We start from the raw sequence: 26,989 nt of genomic DNA on the forward strand, positions 1-26,989 counted from the left end.
TAAAATCTGAACACATTTTTTTAAACTATGCATCATACACTTTCCGACTTTATAAACGGTTAAGACTAAAACATGCACTACACGACTGGTATCATACACTAGCAGAGTTTACGAACGCAACAAACACGCGCCTCATGACTAGGAGACACATGACCAACGAAACAAACATGGATGTGCAGAAGATGCTTTCACTAAATCCTAATGCTGTGTTCATACTAAATGCAAATTAAGCGATTTGCGCGAGTCAATGCAATGATGCGAATAGATGCGAAATCGGTGTGAATACAGTGTGAATACAGAATACAGAAATACGGTGTGAATACAGAATACAGTGTTACTTTCTGAGAAAAAAGTCTGCGCCGACTGCTGAAATCGGCAGACATTCTGCAAAAACCTTCGACTAGGAAATCAGGGCAAAAAAGTCGGGTAGTGTATTTCAGGCTTCACACAATAAAACACAATAGAAACATGATAACATATTAAAAACGTGCTTTTTAAATGAGTTATCTCATTTTGGAACCAAACTCTTCATTTCTTATTATACTAGAAGACAGTTGCAATACTCCAGATAGAACACAAGGCCTATAAAAGCAGCGCCCGTGTGAGATTGTCACGTACAAATGAGGAAAGTTATACAGGTTTACATTGGATTTTCAACAGATTACCCCGTGAGTACAGATCAGAGGACGTGTGCTTGGAATGTGACCCAGAATGCAAGATTCTGAACGGGACGGAAACCTGCCACGGACCAGTATGTCAAACCACATCAATTCATCTAAAGGATTTTTATCCACAGTCTATATAAACCGTGATGTTTTAACCCAAAGAATTGATGGTGTCAAGGGAATAGATCTGTGAAAAGGTTACAATCCATACACAAACAGTATATGATTCTCTCTCTTGGTCCAAATTGAAGGGAGCTGATCAATGTTCTGAGTGTGCTCACTTTAAAGACGGGCCAAACTGCGTCGCGCGCTGCACACAAGGACTGCCCGGGGTTAATAACCAACTCGTGTGGACGTACCTGGACAAAAACGGACAGTGCCAGCCATGTCATGCCAACTGCTCACAGGGGTAGGTAGCAGTTTCTGATACTGATTCGGTGGTCTCTTATTCACCCTCGTTTTGTCGTTTATCGTATAGAACTTGTATGTGGAGCACAAAAGAAGATATTTAGAAAAATGTGGTTCTGCGTCCACACAATGGAAGTCAATGTTGTTTGCAACGTTCTTCAAAATATCTTTTGATGTGTTCTGCAGACGAAAGTAGGTCATACAGGTTTGAGATGACATGAGGATGAATAACGATGACAGGATTTTCATTTTTTGTGATGTGAACTGTCCCTTTAAACAAAATATTAAGACACGTGACGTCTTATAAAATCACATCTTCATATTGTAGGTGCAGTGGACCCGGACTGGAAGGTTGTGAACCTAAAAAGTATGTCATGGTTGTGTTGTGCTCATTTTACTTAAGTATATGTTGTAAGTACACTAATATCAATTCACTGTTAGTATACTTGTAAGTGTAGGGGACTAAATAAATTAAAGTATACTTTTACAAAGTTTACAACTACATTACTAGTTTGCAGCTACTACAATTGTTGCACATTGTTTATTTCATGAAAGTACACTTTGAAGCATACTACTCTCAGTAATCTACTAGTCTAGTAGTAAGTTTACTTGCACGTTTATTGAAGTGAATTTAATACTTTAAGTAAATGATTTATTATAGTATACTAAACTGATGTATTGTTACTAAATAAACTAAAACGTGAAAGTTTATATGACACAACTACTAGCCAAGCGTACTTTGTATATACATACTCTACAATAATACTACATATATCACTTTTAAGAAAATCCCTATCAAAGGTTAAATATAAATATTGATATCTCTTCTCCAGCTCTCACACGTCTGTGGTGGCGGCCGGTATCGTCGGTGGCATGTTTCTGATCCTGGTCCTTGTGCTCTTCATCTTCATCATCGTCCGCCGGAGACACATCAGACGGAAGAGGACCCTACGGCGCCTCCTGCAGGAGAGAGAGGTAAAGCCTGACTGCAGTGACGCAACATCTCACACACAACCTGAATACACTAACACACATACAGTATTGGACTATATTTACATCTTTCAACAGCTGGTTCAACCTCTCACTCCGAGCGGCGAAGCCCCTAACCAGGCCCTCCTGCGCATCCTAAAGGAAACTGAATTTAAGACAATTAAAGTTCTGGGATCTGGAGCCTTCGGCACTGTGTTTAAGGTACATTTGTGCTTTACTAACCAAATAAACACTACATCCGTTCAATAAATCCACTCGATCTACGACACCTGTTTATCTCGTAGGGTTTGTGGATCCCAGAAGGAGAGGATGTGAAAATTCCTGTTGCTATCAAAGTTTTAAGAGAAGTTACGTCTCCCAAAGCCAACAAAGAGATCCTGGATGTGCGTATACATACATCAATCTCAACACAATGACACAAACTGAGCTCACATTTGTCAAGTCAAATTGTTTAGGATCTCAATATGAACAAATCCACATTATTTGACATTCATTTTTTAAGATTTGAACAATCGTCTCATTGGTTTCTGTTTTAAATTCTCCTAACCACAAAGAAACGAGTATAGACCCTTATAACACACAAGAGATACTCCGTCAAATATCTTGATCTATGAAAGAGCTATAACACTTAAAACAATGACCTTTGCCTGTATGAGAGATGTCTATTGTTGATTTTCAGGAGGCTTACGTGATGGCCAGCATTGATCATCCTCACGTGTGTCGTCTGTTGGGCATATGTCTCACGTCCAGCATTCAGCTCGTGACGCAGATTATGCCTTTCGGTTGTCTGCTGGATTACGTCCGGGAGAATAAAGACAATATCGGCTCACAGATGCTGTTAAACTGGTGCGTGCAGATCGCCAAGGTGAGTTTCTGTCAAAAATATTATAATCTAATACAAAGTACAAACATGTCAAAGATTGAAAACATAGAGAAAACATATTAAATTATAAAACATATTTATTATATGAAATTTAAAAAAATACATAAATAATGAGAAGCACCAAGACACATTATTCAGCCGCTGAATAAATCACATTGGAATTGCTTAAAAGTGAATCTGAACTTGTTTTGTTTGTATTTTAGGTCTTTTACGTTATTTTCACCTGTTTCTCTAGTTTTTATTTTTTGCAAATAAAACATTTTTATTTGAAGTTTGGTGGAAATATTGCTAGTAGTTCACAGACTGAAAGAAAAACGATCATTTTTCCAAACAAACCTATGAGGAATAAACTCAGAAAAACATGAAAACAGTCTCTTAAATGTTGCCACGGCTGCACTACCAAGACATAAATCTTTCAAAACCCGGACATGACCAAAGAACAGCTTCAGACAAAATCATTTATCAGCATTTTGTCTTTTTTCCGCTGTGGCTGTATGGCTGTTAAAAATGGTGTATAAATAAATGACAAGCTTTTACAATACTACTCATAAATAAATTTGTCACGTTTCCTCTTACAGAACGGGAAGCCATTCAGAAAGTGCAAAGTCTTCAACAAATGATCCGTTTGCATCCGGTCCATTCAAAAGCACTTTGACTTTTCTCAACAGGGAATGAACTATTTAGAAGAACGTCGCCTGGTTCATCGTGATTTGGCAGCGAGGAACGTGTTGATGAAGTCTCCCAACCATGTGAAGATCACTGACTTTGGTCTGGCCAGACTGTTGGGTGCTGAGGAGAAAGAATACCACGCTGATGGAGGGAAAGTGGGTCATTACTTTATCCACTCATTGTCCACATATAAGCAAACATACACAGTCGTGATAACATTTTGAGACGCATTTTTAGGTGCCTATAAAGTGGATGGCACTGGAGTCTTTACTTCACTGGACGTACACTCACCAAAGTGATGTTTGGAGTTATGGTGAGAGCTGTATTTACACCATCCCTTCAGTGTTTATAGAAATGCATATGGAGACTTTAACGTGATGTACTGTACGTGTTTTTCAGGTGTCACCGTGTGGGAGTTGATGACATTCGGATCGAAACCCTACGATGGCATTCCAGCCATTGAGATCGCAGGGATTCTGGAGAAAGGAGAGCGGTTATCTCAACCCATCATCTGCACCATTGACGTCTACATGATCATGGTCAAATGTAGGTATTGATATTTAATAATATTCATATTTTTATATATATTAATATTACATAGCAGTAGAGATATCTTTGATATCTTTGCTCTTATAAACATTTTTGCTGTAGTTATGCGGCTAGTTTCCAGTAACTTACTGTAGATTTACATTCATGTTATTTACTGGCAACCGTTTGTTCAAAGATAAATGAATATTAATTCTTTACAGTCTTTACAGAAAAAACTATCCTGAAAATAACATCCTGATGCAATGCATTCTGGGAACCATAAACCCACATAAACCTTTTTCAAAAAGTTTCTAATTTTGGTTCCCAGAATGCTTTGCATGAGGGTGTTATCTTATCGTAAGTATAAAGACGTGTTAGTGTTTAATGATCATTTATCTTTGAACAAACTGTTGCCAGTAAATTAAATAAATGTAAATCTACAGTAAGTTACTGGCAAACTGCTGCAGTAATACCGTGACATTTTTACAGTGTTGTTTTAGAAAATGAAACGATGGATTTGTCTGTTTTAGGCTGGATGATTGACGCTGAATGCAGACCTCACTTTCGTGAACTTGTGACCGAGTTCTCAAGAATGGCTGGAGATCCCACACGCTACCTTGTAATTCAGGTAGTTTGCACAAAATACGGCGCTGTATTTGAAGAGTTTGGTTCAAAATGAGAGAAGTCTGTTTTAATTTTTTTCAAAAATCATGTTTTTTTTTATTGTGCATTGCAGATACATATCGATCAAACTGCAGTTGGTTTATTTTGATTTAATACAAAAAACACATGATGTAAAAAAACATGATGTTTGAAATTAGATATCTAATTTTGGAGCCAAACTCTTTATTTAAGTTTATATTGAAACAAAACAAACACTATTTTGATCAAAACAAATAGCATCCTACATGTATGAATCTATCCTTTCTGAATTTATATTATTATTAAATTAGTCAACAAACATATCTTATAGATGGAATTTTGCTATTTATTAACATTAGAGGTCTAATGTGTTTGTTGTTGGCAGGGTGATGAGAACATGCATCTGCCCGGCCCAACGGACTCAAAGTGCTTCAGATCTCAGATCAGTACAGAAGACATGGACACCGTGGTGGATGCAGAAGAATACCTGCGACCCAACAACAGATTCTTCAATGGATCACAGAGATCACAGTCTCACTATCACAACTCTACAGTTAGTACTGAGACTATACTATTACCTATAAATGATTATTATGTGTGTATATATATATATATAGTCTGGGCATAAACGTGAAGCTGCTTAACTGATTTATTTCTAGTGTTACGTGAAGGACGATTACACAAACAGTGTGATTAAACGCTACATAACGGAGCCCACGCAGAAGGACCTCATGTTACCAGGTATCATCTTGAATTATTCTTATTATTACAAGTCATTCAGTCAGGATTAAATGTAATGTATGAAGTTGTATTCCACTTTCACCAAAAATGCTCTGTTATAAATGGAAAAGTTATTATATATGTATATATATATAAATATTTATATATATATATATATATATATATATATAGAGAGAGAGAGAGAGAGATCGTATAAATTATATATATAATAAATATTAAAGAAATATATCATATATAACCTTGTCGCTGTCAGGCAGAAACTTCATATCTCAAAAACAACTTTTTTTTATTTTGTATTATTACAGACTACAGCACGGACATTCTTCATCAAATAAATATCACAAAATACTAAAATATAAAAATAATAAATAATACTAAATATGTTGCCTGACAGCCTTATAAAATACCAATTATTCATGTCAATAAATTTGTATAAAAATATTTAATCAAATAAACTGGTTGTGCACCTTAAATGCACTGTATGTCACTTTGCAATCCAAAACAAATACACCGCACAGAAAGATGCATGTGTATGCTATATAATGTTGTTTTTTTAACCTCATTTTTCTTTCATTCAGAATACGTGAACCAGGACGTTCCCAGTCCAAGCAACATGGTAAACCTAAACTACGAGGGACCGTCCCACGAACACAAACAGAACGGTTATATCGACGCCTGTGTGAGTAAACCCGAGGGTCCGGAGTATCTGAACACTGCCTGCTCCCCGTGTGCCAGTCTGGATAATCCGGACTACCACCAGAGCTTCATTCCCACATCTCCATCTGACTCTCCGTTCCTTCCTGCAACAGATAACCTGCCGTACCTCGGGCTCGTGCGGTCTCACGTACATTAGACAGACATAGGAGAAAAATGACCAATTGCACTGCTCGGACCACCGGACGTCCACACGACAGATGTGTTGGTATTTCAGCACGTTGTGAGAACGTCCGCTCCAGAAACGCTTGAAGGCAACTGCCGTTATGAGTTCAGTGTTGAAACTGTAGCGATGTTTAGACGTTAAGCTGTGAGTGTTGAATGTCAAGCCAGAACACGTTTCAATGTTTCCATCGAATGAATGGGATATTTTAAATACTGTAGCTTTGAATAGTTTATGTCTTTCTGTATAATGTGCAGGGTGTTTAAAAATAGCAAAACCTAATTTATTGAACCAGAAAGATTCTAAGAGGCTCATAACCTGTCCTAACATATAAAATGTTTTACTCTATTGTTTTTGCTGCATTATGGGTATCGATTGAGCTTTTCAAAGTATTGCAAGTAGTGTGAAGTACCATAACTGGATCATCTCACTTTAAAGGGATAGTTCACTTAAAATAAACCATCGGTGAGCCCCTGCCCCTCTTAGTTACTGTTGCTAACTCGTACAAGCGACCAGAGTTCCTAATGTCTTTCAATGGCAGCCGTCAGTGTGAAAACCTTGTTTTTGGTCAATTTTGGAAACACGCTGTCGTCAGAGAGAATTCAAGTGGGACATAAATATGCCTTGGAGGGATTAACAATTTAAAAATAAATATGTTGGATAACAAATTCAATTTGGAAGCAATAGTTTACAGATCACAATGCAAGCAGAAGAAGCCGTGTTACAGACGTCACAATCCCAGACGACTACATCGAGGGTCAACTGTTGATGTACCGCTGGATAGGATTACATTTATTTACATTAAAACAATTTAATATGGATAGACACTGAAATGTATACATTGGTTTATGCCCTGCAATGTACATGCTGTGAGAACTGTTAGCTATTAGGTTTGTACGTTGGCATGGACTCACTAACTTAACTAGTTTAAGCCAGATATACGATACTGAAGCATGAGATGACATTAACCATCTGCGGATGAAAACTGTAACTTAGTGAAAGTATGACAACCGGAAAATAAACGTCGCTGGGATGGGAGATGAATCGGGTGCGCACACATTTTGCTTTTTTTGTGTGGGTTAGGGAAATTGGATAAAATAAATTCCATTTCTCATCCTCACAGGACACCTGGAATAAGTGTTACGAGTACCCCAGGCACATCATTCGATCATTTTTGTAGCATTAAACCGATGAGAGCTTTGGATCTTACAGTGTTTCTCTATGCCGCTGAAAGATAAAGTTGTCCGAGTAGTGGTCCCTGTGCAACTCATATTCAACTTCCATTGGCTCATCTGCGTTCGAGGGGAGGGGCTTACCGAAGCGTCAATTACAAACTCTTTCTTCAGAGGAACACAAAAGAAGATATTTTGAGAAATGTCTCTATTGTTTTGTGTCCATACAATGTCAAGGTTCTTCAATAAGACAACGTTCTTCAAAATGTCTTTCCTGTTCTGCAAAAGAACGAAAGTCATGTAGGTTTGGAATAACATGAGGATGGTTTTTGGGAGAGCTATAACTTTATGTAGTATATGCACTATGATCTTTACATTTAGCATTTCGTCCACTTTCATCCACAGCACATACATAACACTGAGAAAATTCTCGATTTATAGCCCGCACAATGTAAACCGTGGTCATACTGTGAGCCTCGACTGGCCTTTCTTCAAATGACTGACGGCCACAGTCTAACACATTACACACTGAATTATTCAACAACCGGAAAAACACTTTTGACTAATTTAGAGAAACATTACGGTTTTTCTGATGATGAATTTTTAACTTTGGGTATTTGTTCATTCTGCCTTCACCAGCTGACTAAACAAGTATGCACTTATCAGACTACTTTACAGAGCCGCGGCCTGCCGGTCACATCCATTGTGTTCCATATGTGATTAATTATGAAACAACTTGTGAATATGTTTTGCACTGCTGTATTTAAACGGCAAAGAAAAACACTTTGGGTCAGATTTACTAAACAGGGCAAAATAGCGAAATATTGTATTTATTCCTACTATGGGAGTCAATTTATGTCGAGATCTGTCGAGCTTAACATTTTTGGGTGAACTATCAGTTTTGGGGCTAATTTTTACTGCTTGTCTTGAATAAATATAGACAGTAGTTTTTAACACCATAAACTGTTAGTAAATCTGGTCCTTTGACTGTGAAATCTGTTCGACTTCAATTCTTCGACCACTGATAACTATTGTAAGATTTGTATATTGTTATATTAATGCTACACCTACATGTAGCGTCGCCTGTCTATTCCCCAGGGAATATCAGTCTGTTTGTTTGCTTTCACCCTCACTTTGTAGGAATTTAGGAATGTGTTTTAATTCTGTATGGATAATTTGTTACATTGCAGTGCTAATAAATTGTGTTGAAATGTGTGTATCTGACAATCTGACACCATCACAACATCTATAAAGCAAATCAGTTTAGACTGCAGTGACTATAAGCATTTCATATTTATTGTATATACTGTAAAAGTTAGACATTACTTTTTTAAATACATACATTTTCAGCATTCACATACATACAAGTTTAACATGTTATGGTGTTAGTCATTTTCCATTCTGTCCTGTGTAACTGCCTTGTACATTATAAAATGCTGGATTGATTTCAACTCATGGTTGGGTCAAATATGGACAAACCCAACAGTTAAAAAAAAAAGTGCATATTTGACCCCATCATGGGATAAAATAACCCGGCCTTGGTTAATCTGTGAATTGTTCATCTGATAATAGGTTGAAAGAACTCAGCATTAAAGTGATCATTGTGTATTTAAAAGACACTGGTCTATAGTGATGTGCAGACTTCAATTGAAGGCTTTTATTTTGATATTTGACCATCATTCCATCTGTTAAAGGGCCAAACCTTTCCATCGTCGTTCACACAGTGGCGGGTTTCATCAAAGCGCTCTCTCCAAAGACTTGTTTAAAGTAGGCCACATGTTCCTCACAGTGTTCTCCTAAAGAATAGATACATCCAATCGTAATGCACTGTAATGTACCTAAGCATTATGGGTAATTCAATCTTTTTTTTAGGAGTAATTCACAGTTTTATCTTTGGTCATGTATTACAAGGTTATTTTAGTTTTCTAAAATTAAAACTTTGAAAACAGTTTATTGAAATCAAATCAAATATTGGCATTAAAAAACATTTTTCAAAACGTTTATGCACTAAAATGATAATAAACAAAAAATAGCAACATGAAAAATAAATAAATAATAAAATGACCAAGGCATATAAGAAACATGTCCCTAAAATTTACATTATAAAACTATATATAAACTATAAAAACTCTAGTCTAGGTCTTAGAATGACTTCTAAGGTAGTTAAATGACCTACCTTGGTTAAAGACCGGATTCCCACGTAACCTCATATTCCTCTGCTCAAAGAATCGGAAAATGGTGTAAAACAACATCGTGTCGCTTGTCTGCCGTGCAGCATCCAGAAATTTCCGCGCCGAGACGTTGTCGTGGCCTCCGACGCTACGAATGAAACGCAGAGCTCCCAAAACCTGCTGTTTGGAGAGAAGAACCTCCACGATCTCATCATTCGCTGTGGAAAGCCTCTGTCAAACACACACACGTCACTACATTAATACCAAACCGTTTCATCTGCAATGAGGCTCATGTTAAAATGTGAAGTACCTTGAGCATATCTAAAGAGAGCTGGTGAGCTGGAGGATATGTGCTCTCTAGAGACAGAAGCAGACAGGCCTACAAAAGCACAACATATATGACAAAGTATGTTAACTGGGAACAAATTGTTAATAACTGTGATATTTCTAAGATCACTTTGAGCAATTTCAGATAAACAAGACATTTTATATTGTACGGAGATGAAGGTTTAAAGTGTAACGCATCTCACCAGAGGTTTGGAGTCGCTCAGGACGTGATACTGAAGAAACTGGTGAAGCATGTAGAAAAGATTGTGCTGGACCAACGTTTTGATGACCAGCTCATATAAGTAATGCTGAAAAAAGTGAAAAAGATGAACTCTCAGTTTGGACTAAACCCATGTAAATATCAGACTATATCCTGTTTAAGATGAGCGAAATACATGTGTCATGGATGGAAAAAAGGAGACGTTTAAACCACCATGGTGAGGTGTACGAAATTCCCTTTATTTTGTTAAAAACAAAGAAAAATCTCTTTAATATAAATTACAATTTGAGCTGTCAGGAAATATCAACTTTAGCATGACGATAAATATGTAATGTAACCTGCAATTTTATCTTTCAAACAGAGATTACAATTACAGCTTTAATTAAATTGGGCCATGATTTGATTTCAACTCGATACGTAATGTATTATTAAAGATGATTTTCATTGGTCAATTGTGGCATTCAATTTGCCGGCCTACACCTGTACTTTACATTCCTTACATCACTTTCCATATAAACATCTTGAAATTCACACGCAACTAACAATCAACATGCTGTGTGTATGAGTTAAAAATATTACATTCAAAGGCAAACTTGATGAAAGTTCCCCACTAAAGACATGTGAATTCAGTATCTAGGCTGATGGTGATCAAATACTTTTAACGAAAAGTAAAACGTGTCTAAGCAACTGTACAGCAAAAATATCCAACTAGCCAAGTGTATACGCCGAATGTGCTACAAGCGTTAAAGCCACAATATGTACATTTGGACCGCTAAATGGTTTTCTTTCGAAAAACAACAAAATATAAAGACCTCACGGACGAGGTATTGAATGAATTTGATGTCATAGTAATGAATTAGCTCGCAAGAAACGTGGGATGTAAAGCTACGTTAGCCCGCCAATGATATCGGATATTGACAATTGATTTGGTAGCGTAATGCTACACAGTTTTACGTGTTTAAAACATCATTTGTCGTTTTTTGGGTTTCCTTTACTCGCCGAAGAGTAATTGTGATCCATAATAACAGAATAACAGAACAACAGATGCTGCGTCCAGATGCTGTATAAGCACTTCCGCATTAGCGTGTTGCCGTAGTTTCTACAAGCGTCACTGATATGAGACAAACACAAGGGAGACGAGGGACTGGCCTTTATTTTAAATAGGAATTTCTCTGGATTTGCACATTCTTGGGAACATTTGGCATAATGTAAGTACACAACTGCATGAAATATATCACACTGTGAAAGTGATTTTTGGATATTTCATAACAAAATTCTTCCATATTGTGGCTTTAAAGACTAAAAAGATCTGTACTATCAAGCATCTCAAAAAATATAACACTGTTAAACATTATGTAGAAGTGACTGTTGGTATACCTGGACGGGGATTTGAAACTGGTTTAAGGATCTAATGTACTCCATAAGGACGGCAATGATAAACGTATGGTTTACACCCTGTTAAAACAAAACATTTTGTGTTACAACAACACAAATTGCACATTATTTAACACACATGATTAAATGCAGAATTACCTTCCTCTCAGTAAAGTCGGACAGTACGTGTGTGTACATATCAGACTGGTCTATGACCGCCTGGGTCCGAACAGGTCTTTTATAAGACATGCTAGAGCGGCTTGGACCGGACTCCATTGCCTGGACGGAAAAACAAAGTAAGAAGAAAAAGCTGAATTATCAAACCCCTAGCTTTATATATAACCTCATATAATACAGTATTATGTCAATCTGAATTCACACTTACCGTAGTGTACGCTTGCTCTGCGTCCAAATAGTCTTTGTACACTTGATTGAGTTTATCAAACACTGTGGCCACCACAGACAGACTCCCCTTACATGTCCCAACCAGCACTGAGGAGCATCATACAAAACATTTTATTTCACTTTGCTTTGATTTTAATTCATCAGATTAAAAATAACATGTAGATGTTCCAACCACCATATCATATCAAATCAAAATATAAAATGTATCAAAATTTTAGGTATAAAAAAGGTGTAATATCAGTGATGCTTGTTGTAACTACTACTAAGAATTGGACCCGACTCCAAAAAGTTTATTAAGAACAAGTAGATATCTCGCAGCCCTACTTTTTAGTTTGGAATTTGGTAATTATGACCACGCTCTACAAAATAAATGTAAATATTCATCCGTGACATTTAATTTTCGTCTTTAGTCATCATTTTTTTCTCCATAAAAATCCGTATTTCAGCCTGCTTGAGTTCACACATAAGGACTCTGCGGTTGATAAATAGCACACATGCATTTGAGATGCGTCGGCTGTAAAGACCTCACTTTAGGGTCTGATAAGCAGAATTTCAAGTCTTTTGCTTACTTTGCGAGCACACAGACAGAATAACCATTTTACAGTCTCGTCTCCGCAACAGGAAGTCCATGAGTTTCCCTTTATCCTGCAGGAGGTTCAGTGTGGGCTGCAGCTTCACCTGAAGGTACCACAGATATCCTGACACACACACAGAACACAACATCAACCAATGTTCTCCTTTAATTTCATTATTTTATATGATCTGTGCTTTATAGGTACCTTCGCTGGCACTGATGATGATATCTGGTTGAAAGACGCTCCAAGACGATGAGTCTTTGATATTAAGGAAATATTTGGAAACCTTAAGCAAATTGTATAAATCAAACGAAGTCTTAGTTTGTCTGTGAGGATACACAGTTCACAGGGCACAGGGGCTTGACTCGGAGCTGCCGCAGGTCCTGTAACAAGAGCCAAACGTCACATAAATGTCCATGAATTACACCCATTTCTGAACACACAGTGCTTGTTGCTCTCACTAACCTGTGAGGGGGATCTTACAGGGATTGATGGATCGAGCAGGAAGAACCGGCTGATGAGCGCTCAGGGGACCCTCTGACTCTCTCAGCTTAATATCAAAGATGAGTGAGGTCTAAATAGAAAAAGACGGAGGGGTTGCATGGTTAATTCTGTCAAGGGGGGTGGGGTCCTTCCCGGCCCCAAAAGATAGCGGCCCACCGGAACACCAGATGGCCTGTCCGCACCTGACGTAGGCATGCTAGAGGACTAGTCAAGCGCAACCAATGCATTCTGCTAAGTGGATGTAAAAAGAATAATTACTTGAGGTAATGAATAGCTTTTAATGCATATACCTGAGAGCTTTGATGGTGGACGACTACCAGATTATCCACCACGTTCAGCGCAAACTTTCCTGTGGTGTTCAGTTTAAGCACGTGAGTCTTCTTACAAGTGCCTTCTCTACAATACAGATAAAGGCAGGTATGGTCAAAACATGACAAAACCATGGATTGTAAATGTCTAAAATCTAAAACTATTAAAACATTTCTTGTTAATTGAAATAAAGTTAGGCCTAGATATTATTTGAGAAAAGAATATTAGAATTGTTGCCTTTGCAATAAACTAATATAGGCTATTTGCACTACCTGCCAATAACCATCTTCTTTTTCTCTTTTTAAATATCCCTGCTTGTAAAAGTTGAATTTTACATATACATGTAATAATCTGTATTTAGTTTATATATATTTTTATTAGGAGAGGGTCTGAGAGTAACGCAATGTCAATCCTCCATATGTATGTACTGTACATGTGGCAGAATTGACAATAAAGCAGACTTTGACTTTTGACTTTGATCAAATAAAAACTGAACTAAAACAGAATAAATGAAACCATGTTGCTTGCAGTAGCTCGCTGTGATGCTGGATAATCTTACCGGGGTAAATGATAGAGAACCACCTCAGCTCCCGGACTGTTGGTAGTCCTGGAGTGATGCTTTAAATACATCACATACAGCTGATCATAGCTACAGTGGAGAAAAGAGTATATGACCAATGGGTATCTCATCATTCAAATGTATTTTGACCTCCTCTACTGTCAAATATTTCACAATCCAAAGTCTCGTTATATATATGCAATACTTTCAGAGATCTCACATTGTGGCCACAGCGATGTCCCGTTCAGAGAGGCTGAGCTTGGCTGGTTTGGGCACCACTGGAAGTTCGATCTCAAATTTGGGCATCTTTGACATAGTTGCAGTCTACAGGAAAAAAGACAACAAGCATCAATACAACTATAATGCTATGAACCTGTTCACACCGTTGACTTGATTTTTGTTTAACTTGCTTCACTACTGCCTCCTAGTGGCCAAACTCTTCAAGCTCCTTATATGATGATGGCAAAGATATCAAACATGATACATAACTGATCATAAAAGTCCCATTAATATGAGATAATTAAAGCTGTATGCATACATTTTAAGAGAAAACAAAAGCTTAGTTGGACTAAAGCATGTAAACAAACAAAATTTTAATGCATGCACACATCTGTGATGGACGGCAATAAATAAAGATGAACACATAGACAATAAACACACCTTGAAAGCAAAAGGCTGCAGGACGTTGCCTTGTACAGTGGTGGAGAGGAGAAGCACGGCTGTTTCTGGACAATACATATACCAGTTCACATTGATGTTCTGGCTCTTTAAGAGTTTTAACGTCCGTTTATCAGGCAGCACCTGAACAAGAATGAAAAACCGTGAAAAAGAAGCTCATTTTCATGTAGGGTTCTTACTAATCTGATCACAAAACAGGCTCAATAAACAGTACCTGATAGAACTCTATTCCCTGGTCAGTGATGAACACGACTTCATTCCAGTTAGTCCAACAAAACCCAAGAATACTGGCGTTCTTCATCTAAAGGTTGATAAAATAAAACGTTAAATAAACATCCACGTAAAGCCTTAAGGTAAAGGGTGGAATTTTCTAGGGATATACCTTGCACTCATGGGAGAATTCCAAGTGTGGATAATCAGGAATGAAGTTCGTGAAATCCTAAAGAAAACAAAAAGAAATGTTTAACCTCTCTAAAACTACGCCGACTGCAACATAAATCACAGATGGTACTTTCCTGTGTAACAACAGCAAGGTCATGGGTTCGATCCCAGGTATTGCACATAGTCAGACACAAATGTATTATACAATGCAGTATTTTGTCGCTTCGGATAAAAACGTCTGCCGAATGCATAAATGTAAATGTACTTACAACTGACTTTAAAGTACGCTGAACCGCTAAGATTTTGTTCCCCAATGAGAATTTGATGCACTTCACCTCACCTTTGTCCTCCATTCTGTTCAGGATGCAAATTCAGAATGTTATCAGAACACCAGTCTTCTCTCAAAAGCATAAGACTGAACCTCAAATGCATACGGTATACGTATTGTATAGCGCAATAGTATAATAGTCGACTTACCTGAAAGCCACTGAGCTCTTGTCATCAGGTCCTTTGACCACCACACCTGTAGCCCCACCAGATCGCACAGCAAACACCTGCAAACACATAAAGCAGAACTATAACACCCCTGGGTCAAATATAAAATTGTTTATATGTTTAACGACACACACGGTTTTAAAACGCAGTGAGCTATAAAACATACACAGAACATTCTAGTGGATTTAATATTATACTGGTTTTAAAGGGTCTATACTGGTTCAATGGAAACTAGTGCCTGTGGGTCTCTATTGGTAATGTGTTGTGTTGGTCTGGTGGATGGGAACCAATAACAATGTGAAATAAGTCCCAAAACACAACAAACGATTTGGAATGGGTTTATGGGTAAGCAGCCGATGGTTCATAGTGGCATTAGTAATGGAACCCAATAGAATTGTTATTGTTTTTTAAAGGGGTCTATATTTAAACAGATCTATGCAGATAACACACTAGGTTGTGAGACACAGCCGTTATATATTGAAGCTTTATAATAATGTCACAGTGTCAAACGCGTCCTCACCTGTTTATTCGCTTCGTCGAAAAACACATTGTTGACGCTCGACGCGTTTTCAAACTGCACAGGAGATTCGCTGAGCTCCAGGTAATAATCGTCGCTCATATTCATAAATATTAATAGAAAACACCTTTATTCCGCAGTGGTTTGATTTCCACTTCCGCGTCCGTCAGGCGCGAGACATGTCATGTGACACATCATAGAGCCACGTGACCGACCGTGACGCCTCTGAACCAATGAGACGAATTCGATTCCCTCTCCATTATTCTTTCCTAAATTCACATGTACTTTCATTCCTAATATGAAATCTACACGAAAATATTCGTTTTGAATTCTCTTTGGATTTAATTCTACATTTTTATGTTGTTTGTATAAAAATCTATATTTAGTTCACTTTTGTACATCGTTGAAATAATACGGAGCCCGTAACCTGTCACACGAAATTTTTTATATATATCGTGGCCACGAATTATTTATTCGTGTGAACGTTTTGCTTATTCGTTCCCTCGATGTACATTAATCGTGCCCACGTTTTATTCATTTGTTCCCACAATTTAATGAAACCATCGGTATTTTACTAATTTGGACGTTGCTACTGTTATGGACAGAGAAACTTTAATTGATATATATTTTGAGCTGGTATTGCCTCTTGCCCTCAATATGCGATGCAGGTGGCTTGTTGTAGGTTAGGTTTTGGTATCATGAAATTGAGTAGCCTAAACCCCCCTGGGTGCCGGTCAGAGCACATATAACGAAGAGACAGGTTGGTTGGTTTTATATAGTGTATTGGAGGCAGATGAATGTCCAACATCAAGTATCAACATCAAACAGTATCCTCACAGGCAGAGATATCCGTTTAGTTTCTTTCTTCAATGACTAGTACCTTGAGAACACTTGTGCCAATACGATCAGATAATGAAAATATAAACTTAAATATGAACTATAAACTTCTGCCCCAGCCGACTGCCGGAGTAGGATAGCTCCTCTACAGCAACATTGACTACCGGAAAGAGCTGAACTGTTACCATAGCAACGATTTCAACATAAGAGTCCGTCTCTGAGGAGGCTTTAAAACATGGCTCTCTGATAAAACGATTCCTTGCAATGCAAGGCTTCAGAGAATGTCTTTATAACTCAATCCCAGCTCAAAATATATATCAATTAATTTTTCTCTGTCCATAACAGTAGCAACGTCTGAATTAGTAAAATACCGATGGTATCATTAAATTGTGGGAACAAATGAATAAAACGTGGGCACGATTTACCTAAATCGAGGGAACGAATAAGCAAAACGTTCACACGAATAAATAATTCGTGGCCACGATATATATATAAAAAATTTCGTGTGACAGCTACGGGCTCCGTAGAATATGTTTTTCCTGTTCACATTTATGTTTCCCGAAACTAAACTTGAGGTTAACCTCTGCAAAGAATCAATAACTGTTGTGTAGTTTTAGCCTAATTTACATGAATTCAATTATATACAATAAAATATGTAATGTCATTAATAATAATATGAATTAAATATCAAATTAATTGTTATATTATATCCACTAGCCAGACCGATAACCCGATTATCAATTTTGGGTTCCCTGTTCCCCTGACGGTAGTTTTAGGTTCCCAGCACGTTATTTTGTACGGTTCTTTACGTTAGCCTAAAATATTTTACTCGGTCCGTTACTACACGCCAGTTATAAGTTAGGCTACATCCATGCTGTGCTTTTATCCAATCTAATCTAACGTTCATTCAAATACATCATCACACACAACATGGAGGATGAAATCAATGGATTCTTCTTAACCTGATCCTTTTCCATAGTAATTTTCGAAAGTGTGTAGAATCAGACATAGATATTGGTATAAAATAACCATTGATTTCAACACAATATACAGGATTTAAAGAAGATATTTATTGACAGAAGAATAAACATTTCATTATCTTCAGGCTAAATTTAGCGGCAACGTTTTTAGATTGAACAATCAAAATCCCTGAATTTCAGTCAAGGTCTGTGGATTTAGATGTGTCAAATCAATTGAAAATCACGAAAATATAAGTAAACTTAAATAAAAAATGTAAATAAATAAACCGCTTGTCAGGGAGTGAGGTAAAACGAAATGACCGTTAATTTTGAAATGAGGGGAGAGCGCGGCAAAACTGAGAATGCACGTGCTCGAGCGCACACGCATAACGAAACGATAAATAACCTCCAGGGAACGTTACTTTGCGGTTATTTTCTGGTTATTGAAAAAACCAGCATGCAACGTTCTGGGAACGTTATTTTCTGGTTGCAAAAAATAATCCTGAAAAGAACGTTGCCAGAGCGTTCTCATCGACCACAGACCGGAAGTTAACTTCGGGCCAGGCATCTGCATCTAATGAAAACGTCAATATTGCAATTTAATCACTAAACAATCATCAAAGATCATATTGATTTAACGAAAACTAATTTATTTATTTTAGATTAATAGATTCCTTCATTCATTTGAAGTATTGGAAGTACAACTTTTACTCTCTTTGTTCTGGATTCAGTTATTTTTCACACAAGGCTGCGTTAAAGGTCATTTAAAAACAGCTGTTTTATTTCCGAGATTATAAGTAGATGCAAGCAGAATCATTCATGGACATTTCCCAATCAGACAACAACAGAAATGATTAACTATAAATTCTCATAAACGACGTCACCAGGGATGTTTTGTCCCTGAATTGAGGACCCATTAAAGCACCGAGGACGACAAATCTCATAGGCTGATTGTACATGTGTTTGTAGGTTTTCATAGTGAGTTTCTGGTGTGTTAACAGAAGAACCATTAATAAAAACCATTTGGTTAGTAGTCTGTACCACGACCTCTCTCGAAGACCTATAGAAACAAGACAAACAGTCAACTTGACCAAATGAATGACATGAACTGTCGCCCATATTTAGATATTTGGCTCTTTTGAAGTTCAAGGATCCCTGTCAATCACCAACCATTAGATTATCTTACATTTCTTTCATACAAACAGGTTTATAAAGTGCTGAACACTATCGGACTTTTGAAACTCGAGTCCTGCGTGTTCAAAATTTGAAGAAAAGTCAAAGAGATCGTTTTCCCAATAAGTTTAAGTATAATTTATTATCAGATGTAAAAGCTTCTTCCAGCTGGGGCTGTTCTCTCAACATACATATGAGACAAAACCAACAGAACCCACACTTCTGGGTTACAAGTATTTATAAAGTATGTGACGTCGATTCTATCTTCGGGCTCCTCCCCTTCATCGGGCGGGCGTTGAATCCTCCGGAACCAATCACCTCGGGACATGTAAATCTGACTCCATTCTCCCCCAACCATTGGCTCCTGCAAAACATTTTGAAAATAGCCGGTCCTGCCGAGAGATGCGATTGACGCACACACACATACACTCACACACTTGTTATCTGAGACCCTGCTTCTGCATTCCTCAGAGCTCATGTTACACACTTCTGCCAGCTAGCTTTCAAGACAAAGAACCCAGCACAGCATGGACATACTCATATCATTATATTTAACAGTAAAAGAACAGTAAACATGAATTTATAATACATAAAACATCATAATCCCAATAATCCCTCTCTTGACCTCGACAGAGGTCAAAATTCTTGGTCCTCCGTGTCGTCAGTATAGCTGGATAACAATGGCATATTAAATGGTTTGGGGCTTTCCGGTCTCTCAATAGCTGAAACTATTAAACGATTACACAGTGATCTAAGGCAAGGAATGCAACAACAACCACACGTAATCAAAATTGCTATGAATACCCCTATAGACATCACAATAGACATTACTATTGCTTTCCATCTTCCCAATGTTTTGTCTAGCCAATCTCCTATAGGATTATTTACTCCTGAATGTTCCTTCATTTCTATTGACAAAGTTTTCAAACCTTCCAATGCCCTCGTCACTGATCCGTCTGGGGCAGTATTATTGGGAATGTATGTACAACAAAGATCACCAAACATAACACATACTCCTCCCTTCTCTGCCAACAGCATGTCCAGAGCCATACGGTTCTGTATAGCCATCAGTGAAGTTGGTGCTAGCTGCTCCGCTAAACCATCTACGGCATCCCTTGTCATATTTGCTAACCTCATCACATTATAATGCACATAATTAATCCTATCTACATTCTTGTTTGGGGTGACTGGAAAAAGGGCAGCTATTATGGGTATATTCTCAAAACCTGCTGCCACTTGGTTTGCTAGTTTATATTCATCCGGCACACCTCGTGGAATGCCTATCGCATCAATGTATGTCGGGCTATTTAATGATAAATCTACACTTGAACCTATTGCTCTCCGTTTTATGATGTGTCTCCTACGTTTTCTTGTCAATGTTGCTGAATTTATAGTTTCCGTTCTGACTGCTCTGTCACCTATCAGAGTTATTGGGGCTCCCAGTCTTACCAAAGCACACACTCCCTTTGCCTTCTCAGGTATCCTAGTAAACAATCTTCGATCTCCACAATAATAATATAAACCTGCTCTAGCCCACGTACCTATTTCAGTCCCATTATCTACTATGATCCGATCACACCACTCCTTATTTATCTCCCCCAGGTTGCTGGTTGGTGATAGACGTTTAATATCAAAACAGGTATAATTTGCTTTCTTCGGTGTAAATGGACCTGCCCGTGAAAGGTTGGTTATTGGTGGGAATATTGCTGCCAATGTGGTACAATTTTTTGGACTGGCCATCCGTGTCAATGCCAGCATACACTCATAGCCCCACGTATCATTTTGGTACAACGGGGCTGGTTCAATATATAAATGAGGTCTTGCATTAGCACATCCAACACAATCATCTAACCTCTGTTCTCTGGCTGTGGTAATTATCCATTCCAGCCACAAATTATTTTCCCCATATCCTGTAGCTCTCTCTATCATATCTTCTGGTTTTAACATGGTGTAATCTATTTCCACCACTACATTCTTTTGTCCTACCGATAATGGCTCAGCTATTGTCTCATTTCTTTCCTCCTCAGGTGAACTGTCTATAACAAATTTTATTACTGCTTTTTTATCTGTTCCTGGGCTGTGCACCCCCATTATAAGGAAAAACTCCCCTGTATAATTGGCTGATCCCGTTCTGGTGGATATTGAAAGGGTGAGTGGATTTTGACTTGCACTGTAATCTCTCTGCATTTTTAAATCAAATTTTGCCGAGGTACGGGTCCAAAGGCTAGGTTGTTCCGGAGTCCAAGCACCTGTATATGCGATTACCTTATTCCATGATGGACACCATTCACCCCTATAGGTTTGCCTAGACTGGGACACCTTACAAACACTGTCCGTATTCCCATCCATACATATATATATATTGTACCCCCTCCATGAGCTATTTTTTCCCCCACAATTTATGACAGCGCATAGGTCGAAAGTAAATGATGTAGTCTTACCCCAAACATAATTAATTACGAGTTGTTCACACGGTAACCTCGTATCGGCTATGGCTTTTTTGTGTCTCGATTTTGATATGGTGTTGTTGCTTTCCTGACCCTTAGTTAGGCTAAAAATTATTCCTACTATAACTCCTGAAATTATTAATAGGATCCCCGACAGCTTACAGTTTTCCCACAGCTTCATCTTGTTGCCCTCTCTTGGACTTTAAAGGAATAATAAACACACTCTTGGAAATTAAAATGGTTAAACACACAATATACTTAATGGGAATATGCAATTAAGGAAAAATATATATGGTTAAAATCACACAAAATAAAATGGTAAGGAATGACAATATAAAAATCACAATAGTAATATAAAGGTATAAAAAATAGTAAATATTAAAAAATATGGAAAACAATAGGTATGAAAATAATAAATATGAAAATCACAATAAGAACAATATATAATATGGTTATAAAGAATATATGGTAATACGTATTTCCCCTTGAGTATTCACTCAAAATTTATTGCACTGGAAAATGATTCTACTGTCCTTCTCTTTGGTCGCAGCTCATTCACCCGGGACACCTGTCTTGTGAACGATTTGCAATTGTTATTGTACTGGTGGTGTTGTGATTTCACCTGTGGCTTCTTCAGCCTCTGGTTCTCCTTCCCTCTCTTGGACCTGTCTACGCAGGTCCACCCGTGTCTCTGCAAGATCCCTTGAGGGGGGGTCACAAGCTACACATGAGGTTAAATGAAACCAAGTGTCACCCTTGCCCTGCAATCGAACACAATGTGATGTCCTCGCTGTCACCCTATAGGGTTTCGACCACCTCGGCTCATTCCACTTTCTCCTGAACGTCCTCAGCCTCACCCACTGTACCGTCGTTGGAGGGGGGTCTGCTGCTGGAGATGGATTGACCTGGCATGAAAAAGTCTTAATGAGAGCAGTCAGTTTATCAAAATAGACAGCGTGAGATAATGGTGTCACAATGGCATCCGACAGTGCATTCCGTGGCCCTGGAAACTGCCGACCTGTAAACAATTCAAAAGGGGTGAATCCTGTGATTCGGTTAACAGATGATCTTACTGACATTAAGGCCAATGGCAAAGCTGACAACCAATTTAGTTTTGTCTGTGCACAGATTTTAGCCAATTTGAGTTTTAGTGTGAGATTCATTCGTTCAACCTTACCTTGGCTGGCAGGATGCCAGACTGCACCAAATGCATGTTTGAGGCCTAGGGCCTTTTCGACGACTCGCAAATGTTCATTCTTGAAATGACTGCCATTATCTGATCGTAAACGCCGGGCGAAACCATAGCGCGGAATATAATGGTTAATTAAACATTTTATCACCGCCGTACTGTCTTCTCTGCCTACAGGATAAGCTTCAGGCCATCCAGTGAAATAGTCTACGATTACCAGAAGATAACGCTTACCCTGTATCCTCGTGATCATATCTGTGAAATCAATCACGATTTCGTCCCCCGGACCACCGGTCAAAGGAAACGAACCCCTTGTTGGTTTAATCGTGGGTTTAACGTTATATCCCTGACAAACTTCACACGTGCTCACATGTGCTGAGACCATAGCTTTTAAAAAAGGATGCCACCAATATTCAAGCGCTCTCATCATCTGTTTGTCCCCGACATGGCTCACTCCATGAACCTCTACCATGATGGAATGACACAGACTCGCTGGGAGCGCCGGACGTCCATCCGGAGCTTGCCACAGTCCGTCAGAGGCACGAACAGCTCCATGTTGTGCCCACACAGAGACTTCTTCGGGGGTACAGCGCTGATGCTCTTTACAAAGGTATTCCCTTGTGAATCTCGGCAATAAATCATTAGATGTTCTTTCTGATGTGCACATCATCTGCGAGGACACATAACCAGCAGCAGCTTTTGCCGCCAAGTCTGCTGCGTCATTGCCTCTGCTCAAAGAGCTATCCACCTTAGAGTGACCAGCGCATTTAATCACTGCCACCTCTGAGGGGATCATCAGAGCCTCTAAAAGGTCTCTGGCTTCACATGCATGTGTTATTGGTCGACCTGACGAAGTGATAAAGCCACAACGTTTCCACAACGGCATTTCTACGTGTACAGCTGTAACAACATAAGCAGAGTCAGTATAGATGTTTACACGGTGTCCACCAGTATGTCGCAAGGCTTTGATCACTGCTATCATTTCTGCCCTCTGTGCTGACTGCTTCCCCTCTAACCTTGCTGCATCCCTCGTAATCATCTCATGTCCTACCTGCTCTACCACTGCATAAGCCGCTTTCAAACTTCCGTCCTCCGCCCTGAAACAGCACCCGTCAGTGAACAAAATCATGACTGGCTCAGGGCCAGTCAATGGTTTTGCAAACAAACCTGGTCTGACCACCGATGCCCTCTCTGTGATCGGTGCACAGTCGTGTGGTTCTCCCTCCTCCACCAAATCTGCCATGTTAATGCCCTCATGCGTGTATATGATATGGTCGGCGAGCAAAATTGCTGCAATGCGTCGCTGTCGTAAAGGGGAAAATGTGAATGATTCAGAATTAACAAAAGATGCGATTGAATGCGTTGTTAAAACAATTAGGTGGTGGCCCATAACAATGTGAGACACTTTCTTCACTATCTTTGCCAATCCTGCGACAAACCTGCTGCATGGTGGCTGTCTTTGTTCTACACTGTCCAACAACATGCTAACATACATCAACACTTTTCTGCCCCCCTGGTCTTTTTGATAAAGTACCCCATGTGCACTTGACCCTGTCTCAGAGACGTCTAAGTGAAATGGTGATCTGTAATCGGCACTACTGAGATTAGCTGCATGTGCCATCTGTTGTTTCAGGTTAATGAACGTCCGTTCAGCTTCCTGTGTCCACTCAATGTCTGCTCTCAAATTCTTCATACCCTGTTGTTTTACAAGATCTCTCAAAGGGGCTGTTAATGAAACATACATTGGAATATAATGTCTACTATACCCTGTTAGGCCTAGAAATGACAACATCTCTTTAACCGTGGTTGGTTTTGGATGACTCAGAATTCCTCGTCTATGGGCTACAGTTAGCGTGGAGCCCTCTGGGGTGATCATGCGACCTAGAAATGTAACACAAGGTCTGCAAAATTGCAGCTTTTCCTTGCTTACCTTGAAGCCACTTTTGTGTAATTGTCTTAACACAGCTTCGCTCCCCTCCAGGCATCCTTGCTCTGTTTTGGCTGCCAAAAGGAGGTCATCAACATACATGATCAACACACAGTCTCCAGGCAAACTACAGTCCTGTAATTGTTGTTTTAATGCATGGTTAAAAATTCCTGGTGATAAAACAAACCCCTGGGGTAATCTGTTGTAAGAATATTGACAACCTTTGTATGTAAAAGCCACACACGCCTTGCATTCCTCTGCTAAAGGGATACAGAAAAATGCGTTAGCCAGATCAATACATGTAAACCAATTGTGCTCAGGTGTTATCACAGAGAGTGCAGTATACGGATTAGGCACTGTTAACGATGGTGTAGCCACAACAGCATTGATTGCTCTCAAATCATGTACCAACCTGTACTTATTCGTGCCTGGTTTTGGCACCGGAAAAATAGGTGTGTTCCACCTAGATTTGTATGGTGTAATAACACCCCTCTCTAGGAGACCTTTTACTGTTGCGGCCACACCCTCGTCCGCCTCAGGTTTGTTGCGGTATTGTGGAATCCAGATTGGGTCAGGTGTGCTTAACTGAAAGTAAACTGGAGACATGTTACAAAAACCTACATCTGTTGGGCCCTGAGACCAAAGATCCTCAGGTAAATTTTTTATGATGTCTGGTGCTCCTACACTATCTGACAGCTCCCTGCCATGGAATCTAGAAACCTGCACATGCTCTAGAGCTCCAGTGTCTCGTGTGGCACCTTCTATCCAATAGGCTTTGTGTTTAGGTGAATATTTAACATCTGATTTTTCCGTGGGCTCCCAATCCTGGGCGGCCAACAGTGTTTTTGTAACCTTACCTAGCTCCCTGGCTTCATGGCTTGGGTGTAAGGCTAACGATATGTGAGGTGCTGCTGTGTCTGCCATCTCATACCACTTCAACTGCTCTTCTGTCAGCTTCACTGGAGCCATCACTCCTTCTTTACTCACAAAAATTCCAGCTCCCTCCAACACCCATCTGTCTCCCTCCACTTCCTGAAACATGTCTTCATAAATGGTTATGTCATTTCTGTCATAAAACAATGTACAATGCAATGGGTCTATGGGGGGTAAATAGATATCTAAATTTGAAATCCATGAACGGTATTTGTTATACAGTTCCATTGTGGTGCCCCACTGTGCGTCATCATCTAATTTTACCCAGTAAAGATCAGCTGCCTCCTCCTCCCCACACGAGGTCAGCATCCACTGGCTGTCTGTCGTATTACCTGATAGGGAACAGTTAATGGTTGTACCATCTGGAAATGTAACTATTACCCCTTCTGCTGAGCACAGAATGCTAGCCCCTAATTTTATTAATAAATCTCTACCCAAAAGAGGAATGGGAGCATTGCTGGAGAAAAGGAACGAGTGTGATAAGCATTGATTTGCCACTTCTACTTTAAATGGTTGTGTCATTTTTAAGCTTTCACTTCCCCCAGAGAACCCGGTGACTGTCACAATTTTGTCACTCAGATCAGATTGTTTTATGCCGCCTGTGACAGTCGAATAGGTGGCTCCGGTGTCCACCAGAGCTTTTAATGGTTTGTTGTTTACCATTAACGAAATGAGAGGTTCGGCCCTAGCCCTCATTTCGGTTCTCTGGGGGCCCCTTCAATAACTGCTCGCGCCATCCTCCGGGCCCGATGGCGGGAACATCGGCACCTGTAGGTTGGAGGGTGGTGGAGGGTATTGCCCCGGGTTGTATGGGGTTTGTGGTTCCCTGCCGCGACCACCGGCACCACCTCTTCGAGGACCCCATCCCTCCGCAGGTGGTCCATTAAACTGACCTGAAAGCTTTGGACACTCTCTCATCCAGTGGCCTGCCTCACCACACACGTAACAATTTCCCTCGCCCTGCTGCCTCCCTCCATAAGACCCCCTCCCTCTATTACTACCCCTCCAATTGTTCCTTTGTCTATTTCCCCTCCCACCTGCTGCATGGGCTTCTGTATCATAGGGTGGGCCGTTATATTGGTAAGGGGGTGGCTGGTAGGATTGTTGTGGCATTTGCTTGCTCTTTTTTGTCCCTCCCTCATTTTTTGCTTGTTCTAACTGTAGTTTTAACAACTCTATTTTTATCTTTTCTAATTGTTCTTCCTCTTTTCCTGTTTTCTCTACAGCCCTATCTGTGTGGTGGACTAAATGCCTTTCCCATATTTCGTTACTAGCAATTGGAATGTCAGGGTTATTTTCCATTATTTGCTTAACACCACTAGGGGCACCTGCCATAACCGCTGCTCTGAATATGTCTCGTGTAATTGGGTTGGTTAAACTATTTTCTTCCACCATCTGTTCCCACTCAGCAGCGCACCTGAAATAATATGCTGC

General features: G+C 39.2%; 2 protein-coding genes across 3 annotated transcripts in view; one reads left to right on the forward strand and one right to left on the reverse strand.

The window, feature by feature from the left end:
• The window catches only part of LOC306888793 (epidermal growth factor receptor-like), a 23,114-nt gene extending 14,267 nt beyond the window's left edge, over nucleotides 1–8,847 (forward strand). The window contains exons 14-27 of one of the 2 annotated variants that reach the window (XM_079447243.1): nucleotides 661–751; nucleotides 917–1,074; nucleotides 1,402–1,440; nucleotides 1,907–2,048; nucleotides 2,142–2,264; nucleotides 2,348–2,446; nucleotides 2,743–2,928; nucleotides 3,615–3,770; nucleotides 3,853–3,928; nucleotides 4,015–4,161; nucleotides 4,674–4,771; nucleotides 5,171–5,338; nucleotides 5,445–5,526; nucleotides 6,105–8,847. In XM_079447243.1, coding sequence (XP_079303369.1) covers nucleotides 661–751; nucleotides 917–1,074; nucleotides 1,402–1,440; nucleotides 1,907–2,048; nucleotides 2,142–2,264; nucleotides 2,348–2,446; nucleotides 2,743–2,928; nucleotides 3,615–3,770; nucleotides 3,853–3,928; nucleotides 4,015–4,161; nucleotides 4,674–4,771; nucleotides 5,171–5,338; nucleotides 5,445–5,526; nucleotides 6,105–6,379 — 1,840 coding nt within the window. In that variant the 3' untranslated portion in view covers nucleotides 6,380–8,847. Of the gene's footprint in view, nucleotides 1–660; nucleotides 752–916; nucleotides 1,075–1,401; nucleotides 1,441–1,906; nucleotides 2,049–2,141; nucleotides 2,265–2,347; nucleotides 2,447–2,742; nucleotides 2,929–3,614; nucleotides 3,771–3,852; nucleotides 3,929–4,014; nucleotides 4,166–4,673; nucleotides 4,772–5,170; nucleotides 5,339–5,444; nucleotides 5,527–6,104 lie in introns of those variants that run through there. The other variant, XR_013786137.1, reaches the window with a different exon arrangement.
• rmc1 (regulator of MON1-CCZ1) lies at nucleotides 8,841–16,353 on the reverse strand. The gene is made up of 20 exons (XM_079447244.1): nucleotides 16,094–16,353; nucleotides 15,556–15,632; nucleotides 15,348–15,432; nucleotides 15,080–15,136; nucleotides 14,912–14,998; nucleotides 14,680–14,820; nucleotides 14,240–14,343; nucleotides 14,020–14,109; nucleotides 13,442–13,547; nucleotides 13,113–13,221; nucleotides 12,986–13,030; nucleotides 12,852–12,905; nucleotides 12,642–12,770; nucleotides 12,053–12,159; nucleotides 11,827–11,946; nucleotides 11,671–11,748; nucleotides 10,277–10,381; nucleotides 10,057–10,125; nucleotides 9,752–9,977; nucleotides 8,841–9,371 (listed from the first exon to the last, which is right to left on the reverse strand). Exons 1-20 carry the CDS (start codon nucleotides 16,196–16,198, stop codon nucleotides 9,292–9,294), a joined length of 1,974 nt encoding a protein of 657 aa, XP_079303370.1. The 5' UTR covers nucleotides 16,199–16,353; the 3' UTR covers nucleotides 8,841–9,291.
• Between the last annotated feature and the right edge of the window lie 10,636 nt (nucleotides 16,354–26,989).

This window comes from Barbatula barbatula (genome assembly GCF_947034865.1).
Source record: "Barbatula barbatula genome assembly, chromosome: 23".
In the NCBI taxonomy this organism is placed as follows: domain Eukaryota; kingdom Metazoa; phylum Chordata; class Actinopteri; order Cypriniformes; family Nemacheilidae; genus Barbatula; species Barbatula barbatula.